Source organism: Phyllostomus discolor, chromosome 5 (assembly GCF_004126475.2).
Source record: "Phyllostomus discolor isolate MPI-MPIP mPhyDis1 chromosome 5, mPhyDis1.pri.v3, whole genome shotgun sequence".
Classification (NCBI taxonomy): domain Eukaryota; kingdom Metazoa; phylum Chordata; class Mammalia; order Chiroptera; family Phyllostomidae; genus Phyllostomus; species Phyllostomus discolor.
Window position 1 is genome coordinate 150,761,160 of NC_040907.2, and position 7,592 is coordinate 150,768,751.

General features: G+C 61.2%; 1 protein-coding gene across 1 annotated transcript; it reads right to left on the reverse strand.

Moving 5' to 3' along the window:
• On the reverse strand, window positions 1-5,446 carry SFRP5 (secreted frizzled related protein 5). The gene is made up of 3 exons (XM_028512959.2): window positions 4,768-5,446; window positions 2,658-2,735; window positions 1-987 (listed from the first exon to the last, which is right to left on the reverse strand). Exons 1-3 carry the CDS (start codon window positions 5,288-5,290, stop codon window positions 641-643), a joined length of 948 nt encoding a protein of 315 aa, XP_028368760.1. The 5' UTR covers window positions 5,291-5,446; the 3' UTR covers window positions 1-640.
• Window positions 5,447-7,592: the final 2,146 nt, after the last annotated feature.

A 7,592-nucleotide genomic window follows, 5' to 3' on the forward strand; every position in this document is an offset into this window, starting at 1 on the left:
TTTAATTAAAAACTTAAAAAACATTGAAAAACCAAAGCCGACCTGCGTCAGTTTAGTACCTGTTGCCTTGTAGCAGTAGCAATAATTTACTCGTCAAGGTGAAAGGGACATGCGGGGGCTGTGGATGAACCCCAAGAGCGAGCCTATGGGAGGGGTGTGGGCTGGGCTTCTCTCCAGTCTGGGGGGAGGGAACCGGCAGGAGATGGGGACCGTGGGGAGGTGTGGCTGGAGGGCACGGTGACCCTAATGCCTTTCCCTTGGGGGCTACAAGAGGACATGTGATGGGGTGGTGGGGTGCAGACTCTCCTCCAAGCAGCGCGGCCTCACGCCCAGACTTCCCTCTCCCACTCGAGGCCCCGCTCCCAGCACAGGGGGTGACACCAGAGTCCACTCAGAAACCACCTGGGCTGCTCACGGCCCCTCCATGCTTCCCTCCGTCTCTCCCTGCTCTGCCTACTTTCTGAGACCCTGGGGCCGTTCACCCAAAAGGGAAACCCTTGCTTCAAAGAAAGGAAGCTCCCAGACACCCCAGGACCCCTTGGTCAAGGACAGCCCCAGGGGCCGGAGGTGTCGATGCGCCCCCAGGGGTGGGAACAGAGGGCAAGGCACAGCCAGCTGGTGGGGCAGGGCGGGGTGCCCTTCAGTGGGGCTCGGCTGCTCCATAGAAGAAGGGGTAGTAGAGGGAGCAGGGGTAGGAGAACATGAATTTGACGGCAAACTTCATCTCCTTGTTCTTCTTGTCCCAGCGGTAGACGGCCATGAGCAGCAGCTGCCCGTCCACCTTGCGGCCCATGACCAGGAAGCTGCCGGCCAGGCTGTCCAGCTGCGGGCAGGGGCAGCCTGCGCCGCTCTTCATGTGCAGCACCAGCCTCTTGGTGTCCTTGCGCTTCAGGGGGCCCGCCTTCAGCAGCTTCTTCTTCTTCTGGGCTCCAATCAGCTTCCGGTCCCCATTCTCTATCTTGATCTCCTTGATGCGCATCTTGACCACTGTGGGGGCGGGGTGGACAGAGAACAGCACGAGAACGGCCAGGTTCGCTCAGGATGCTGGTGGCCCACAGCCGGTGCCTGTGCCCGAGGCTCCCAGCCTGGGGCTTGGCGAGGTGGGGCTTACACCTGCACATTTTAGTGTTTATGAAGCTCCCATCATGTGTTGGACTTCCACATTTCTTCCTGGAGGTACAGGTGGTGGTGGGAAATGAGGTTTGGGGAGCTGCCTGAATTCTAAAGCCTGGCTTGGGGGAAGGGGGGTCTGGCCGACTCCAGAGTCCACGCCTTTCCTGGCACGAAGCACACGGTGGAGAACCCTTGGTGGGGAGCAGGGTGTTGGCCCTCCAGGGAGGGCGTATTGGAGGTGAGGTGGTCAGCTGGAGGGTTTGCTGGAGAGGGGTCCTGGAGGTGGAGGGAGGCTGGACTCCATGGTCCTTGGGGATGTCTCTGGGTGGGAATTCTGGCTGCGTGTGTATATGGTGTGGAGTGTGTATGGGCGGGTGTGAGTCTGTGTGTGTGCATGCATACATGGTGTGAATGCGGACTGGAGAGGCGGCTGCTCTGTAGCCTGTGCTGGTTTCCCTGGGGTGAATACCCCACTAGGACACCCTGCATTGCAGAGCGAGAGGCCCAGATGCGCACCCACAACCTGCTGTTGCTGGTGTGAACACACCACTGTAATCTGTGTGAGACCGTGCAGTGTGGGTGGGAGCGTGTGTGTGTGGTGCTGTGTGTTTCCTGTATGAGGGTGGGTTTGTGGTGTGTGGGTGGGGGGAGTGGTTGACAATCAAGACTGGTCAGAGAGTGACCATCCGGGGCACTCCAGCGTGACCACAGAGAGCCTAATACAGGTGGGGACAGTAAGTCCAGAGCTTGGGGAGGAGTCACTTAGGCCAGGCCCCCCTCTCCAAGCCTCTGGGCCCCACCTCTGAGCGCATCCAGGGAGATGCCAGAGAATAACTTTTCCATCCAGGGGAGGAAGTTGTTATAAAATCTCTTCCCTTCTCTTTCTCCCTTTTCCCCTACCTCCTCTCATTTTCTGTTTCGGGCGCACACACACACCTTACTACAAACAGACCAGCAACATGAAAGCCTTGCCGAAGTAAGGATTCCATTGCTCTCCCTCTTTTATAGACAGGGAGGCCGAGACACAAAACAGGAGCCGACTTGGCAGAGATCACAAGCTGGGCTGTGTGGTCCACGCAGGAGTCAGGGCCCCACCAGACTTGGCTCAGCTGCCCCGGGGAAAGGGGGGCTCTGGGATGAAGCTGTGGGGCAGGTGACCACAGCTCCCCTGGCCAGAGCATATGGGGAGCTCGGCAGGGGTGCCCAGGGACAAAGGAGCTCCGTCTCTCCCCTCCAGCTGCCCCCATCCATTGGGGCTAAGCCTGCTCTGCCCCCACAGGAGCCCAGCCCTGGTGGCCCCTCTGTGGCCCCTCGGGCACAAGTACCAGGGGAGGGCTGCAGGAACCTGGCCAGGATGGTTTCTGAGGCCTATGGACTGTGGTCTGAAGCCCTCGAGATGATGTTGAAAAAGAGGTGCATTTCCCTGGGGGGTCTATAAGACAAGAACTGCTGGAGCTCCCAGGGAAGGGTGTGAGCATATGTGTTCACACGTGTGTGTGTCTTGAAGGAGGGGCTGGGGCTGGCTGCGTGGGCCCCACACTCACCAAAGTCGCTGGAGCACATCTGCTCCATGAGGCCGTCGGCGCTGTGCTCCATCTCACACTGGGCGCAGATCTTGGTCACTGGAGAGAGAAGCAGGGGTGGGGTCGAGGGCGGCTGGCCTGGGGACCAGAGTCCAAGGAGCCACTGAGGGTGCAGGCTCGCCCACTGACGAGCCGCCTCCCCCTGCCCAGCCTCCACCTCCTCACCAGGAAATGGGAAGGCGGCAGTGGTAACGCCACCTGCTTGCCCAGTGGCTGCGAACCTGCAGAGGTGAGGTTGTGTGGGGCCAGAGCTGCCTGGGTGGGCACGGCCGCCCGGGACCCTGGCAGCTGCGGCCAGGATGTGCCCTGTGTTCTAACTTTGCTCTCGTTCAGTCCTCAGCCTGTGAGGTGGGTGTTTCTTTACTTTAGAGAGAAGGAAACCGAGGCCCGGAGCTGCTGCCCAAGTCTGCAGAGCTGTGGGAACTGAGTGGAGGGCTCAGGCTTCGTGACCCCCAGGCTGGTGCGGGGTGGGGGGTGGGGGGTCTTCCAGGAGCAGAAGGTCCAGGTGTGGGGGTGGCACTGGCAGGGCAAGCACTGTGCCACCAGAGCGCCCACCCCTCTGGCAGGGGCAGCCTTAGCACTGCCAGGATTTCTGATTCTTCAAAGGAAGCTAAAACTCTTACTTTTTATATGAAATATTCTGAGTTTTGTCTATTGGCCACACACTCAGGCTGCTTCGGGTCCCGAGGCCACAGCACAGCACCGACCCCTGCTCCCCTATGTGTGTCTCCAGGTGGGCGCCCCAACACAGAGGAAAGGGGCTCAAGGAGGGTGGGGGCGCAAGGGTAGGGCGCAGGAGCCTGGGGCCTCCCCGCCTTCCAGGCGGTCGATGGTGGGGCTCTAAGGAAACTGGAAAAGGAACCAGCCAGGACGCTGCTGGGGACGACTCGGCCTCTGCTCGAGCTGGCTTCTCCCACCTTCAACCTGCGGATAGGGTGGGCTTGCCTTCTCTCGACACGCCCTAGTCACAGGGCCCCTGCCCAACCTTGACTCTCCGGAGAAGGCCTGGCATGCAGGACCAGGGATGGCGAGGGCGGGTCAGTCCTGCCCTCTAGGGAAGTCCAGGTGTCGGGGGCTCCTGGGACCCTCCGGGTGACCGCCCAGGCAGCGCCCACCTGCTCAGAGCTCGGTGTATCCTTCCGCCCGGTGCCAGAGGGGAGGAGGGGGGTGACTCTGTCTGGAAGGGGCTGGGCAGACAGCGAGAGAAGGGGACAGGGACGCACGGAGGAGGGAGGCTGAGACGGGGGTGGAATTCGGGGTAACAGGACTTGGGGGAGGGATGGGGAGCGGCACTTAGGATGCCGTAGGGTTCAGGAGCCTGGGGTCCCTCTGCTTTACGGATGGGGAAGCCGCTGTTCAAGCCGCAGCTCCTCCGAGGGGCAGAGCCTGGCAGTCGCTCTTCCTCCCGCACTGAAACCTGCCCAGGGTCTCCCAGTCTGGAGGCCCGGGGGAGGGGGTGGGGAGACGGAGGGTTCCCAGGGACAGAAAATGGGGAGATGTGGATCACCGCCCAGGTGTACACTTAGCCCCGAGAGTTTCACTGTACCCCCTCCTTCCGCCCTCCTCCCCTCCCCAGGTCCCCAAACAGGGTGGGGATCCTTGTCTCAGTGTCTTGGGGTCCGGGGCTGTGGGGGAGGTAAAAGGCACTGTTTAGCGATTGTCAGCTGAGGGAGGCAGTAAGGCATTTATCAGGATGCCCTAGGATGAGGGACAGTATTGGGACCACTCCAGGGATTCCAGCAGCTCGGGAAGGTGGGCACTGGAGGGAAGCCTGGGGGGTTTCAGAGCTGAGTTGGGATGCCGAGAACCACTGGGAATGTCCAGAGCCGCAGGGAGGCGCTGTTTTGGCAGTCCACGGGGAGGCGGGAAGGCTGTGGGGGACAATACCCGGGGTGCTTCAGGCTAAGCGAATTAGGAGTGTGCGCGCGCGCGCGCGCCCGCGAGTACAGGAGTTGACACCCCCGGGGGGCCCCCCCTTAGAGCTGTGCTAAGGGAATGGGGGAACGGCATCTGTCCCGGGCCCAGCACCCAGGGCCATCAGAGCACGCGGGGACGGCGGTGGTGGCACTACCTGGAGGCGCGGTTGCGGGCAGGTGCCCGAACTGCACAGCGATGCACAGGTCGTTGTCCAGGGGGAACTTGTGGCAGTGCAGCATCTCTGGCCAGGGGAAGCCATAGGCCTCCATGAGCGGCGCGCACCCGGCGCGCACGGCCTCGCACAGCGAGCGGCACGGGTAGATGGGCTGGTCGAGGCAGACGGGCGCGAAGAGCGAGCAGAGGAAGACCTGCGTATCGGAGTGGCAGCGCTTGGCCAGCAGCGGCAGCCAGCTGCTCGCCTGCTGCTTCACCTCGGCCAGGCTCTCATGCTCCAGCAGGTTGGGCAGCCGCATGCGCTTGTAGCCCACGGTGTGGCAGAGCGGCAGGTCGGCGGGGATGTCGAGGCACTTGGGCGGCTTGGAGTAAGAGCGCCCGTGCAGCGGCTCGGTCTGCCAGCCGTAGTAGTCGTACTCTTGGCCATGCGCCGGCACCCAGTGCAGCGCCCCCAGCAGCAGCGCCAGCGCAACCGCCCCAGCGCCCCCCGCCGCTGCTCGCATGGCTGCGCAGTCCCCGCTGCTCGGTGCGCGGCGCCCCCAACTGCCCCTCGTGCTCCTGCCGTCACGATGCTCCCCTCCAGCCGCTACTGCCGAAGTATTCCTAGTGATTGGCAGACTCCGCTCGCCTCTCCGGCTCACTGAGTGATCCTGGCGCCTCCCACCTCGGGACTCCAGCCGGGCCTCAACACTGCCCCAGCCAATCTCCGGCCGTCACCCCCCCCCCCCCCCCCCCCGCTGCCCCATGGCTGCAGGGAGGCAGGGTGGAGCCCCAGCGGCCCTCCCACCCAACTCCTGCGCCTCCTGCCCTGGGCCAGTTCAAGCGCCCCTCGCCGTATCACAGCCTCCGTGGCCACAGGCCAGGTCTTGCCTCAGGCCTCCCCTTGAGGTTCCCTCACCTCTCTCCACATTTCCCAAGCCCCTTGCCTTCTCCATCCTTCCTCCTTATCTCACTCCGCTACAGCCTCTCCTGTTCCTCTTCTCACTCACTCCGATTGCTTATCTCTCCTCCGTCTGGACCTTTCTCCCTCCACTCTGTTTTCTCTTCCCTGACACCTCGGTGCTCCCTTCTCTCAGCAGGAGGCTCCTGGCTGCCCACGACCTGCCGGTTCAGGCGGGTGGGGTGGGGGGCAGTTCCCTACCCCTCAGTCCTCAAGCATCTTTTGAGCCACTGCTTGGTGCTGGGCACCGTGCTGGCTGCTGGGGAGTCAGAGGTGGATGTGACCCAAACTCCACCTCCAGGGACATCGTGACCTCGTGGGGGCGAAGATAGCCATAACTACTGTTTAGCGAGTTCCTCCTAAGTGCCAGAGACACTGCACAGCACTTCACAGCCGTATCAACTACTGTCTCTAATGATAGCTAATACTTGCTGGGTGCTCGCTGAGTGCCGAGTCCGTTCTAAGCACCCTGCATACATTAGCTCATTCAGGTCACACAGGAGTGCTGTGAGGTGGGTGGGCACTATCCATACCCCCACTTCACGGATACAAGCACTTGAAAGGGGTTAAGAGAGTTCGTTAAGTAACCACTGGTGCCGGGGCTTGAACCCAGGTAGTCTGGTTCCAGAGTCGGAGCCCAGGCACAACCGGCCACCTGGATCCTGAGCCTCTTGGCTTGGTGACTACAGGAGACACCGGTGAGGTAACTGGTCCTTAGTCACATAGCTGATAGGTGAAGGAACCGGGATTCGAACCCAGGGGTCGGGCTCCAAAGGCCAGGGCTTAAAGACTCTGCACTAAAATAAATTCTGACCCAGGGTATGCAGTGCAGCGGAGGGACAGTGCACCTGCCTTGGGAGCTGGGAGGAGGAAGGGCTTGAGGAGGAGATGCAGAGAGGCATCAGCGAGGGGGCAACCTCAGGAGCCTATGTCTGGGGTCTTTTCCTTCTGTCTGGGTCCCGCCTTCTGCTGGCTTTCCTGTGGGAGGAGCTTTGGATAAGAGGCTTGTGGGTGGGGTGACTCAGACTCGACCTCCCAGTCTTGGCTGGGGAGGGCACCCTAGGGATGTGTCTAGTAGAAGGGCGTGGGGCGCTCTGGGGGCTGGTTTCACCGGGAGGCAGAGGTGCTGGGACACTTGCCCCTTTCCACTCCTGCCCTTACCTACCCCCACCCCCACCCCCGCCCTGACCCCTGTCAGTCCTCCTGCCTGTTCCCAAGGCTCCCGGCTTCCCAGGGGTCTGTCCTTGCAGTGATGTGCTAGTGGAGAGAGGAGAAGGGCCACTCCTCCCGATGTTCACCACACACGGAGCATCTGCACATGCAGAAGGGGATACAGAAATGCAAAAGACGGAGTCTCTGCTTCCTCTGGTCTAGTTGTGAGAAGACACGTGGCGGAGGAGGTAGAAGAAATTTCAGCAGACAGAGCCCGGGGTGGGGCAGAATATCTTCTGATGTCCAGGATGATCCAGTTGGGTCCAGGTAGAACAAGCCGAGGGTATTTTTCTCCCCCTTTTCCCTCTTCTGCCACCTCCCAGCAGGAAGGGGTCCTGTGGATGACCACTGAGGTCCCCACAGGGTCAGTCAGCATAGTGTAGTAATGGTGCAAGTGTCCGGACTCCACACACAGAAAGAGTCAGGTTCAAATCCAAATGCATACTCACTGAGTGACCTTGGGCAAGTACTTAGCCATTCTGACACTCCATTTCCTTGTTTGTGAGCTGGAACCTCCTCAGTGGTTATTGTGAGGGGCAAACAAAATGATGCATGGCGAGAAAGCCCCCTGCGCAGTGCCAGCTGATAAGAGGCACTGAGGAATGTCGGATCTTCAAGGGATGTGGGATTTTAGGGTAAAGATGTGGTGTGTG

Excerpts from the sequence above, each read along its gene's own strand:
- SFRP5 (XM_028512959.2), bottom strand. The coding sequence starts at position 5,290 with ATGCGAGCAGCGGCGGGGGGCGCTGGGGCGGTTGCGCTGGCGCTGCTG. Across the intron at positions 2,736-4,767 it reads GCCCGCAACCGCGCCTCCAG|TGACCAAGATCTGCGCCCAG; the intron begins GTAGTGCCACCA and ends TTCTCTCTCCAG. Across the intron at positions 988-2,657 it reads GATGTGCTCCAGCGACTTTG|TGGTCAAGATGCGCATCAAG; the intron begins GTGAGTGTGGGG and ends CCGCCCCCACAG.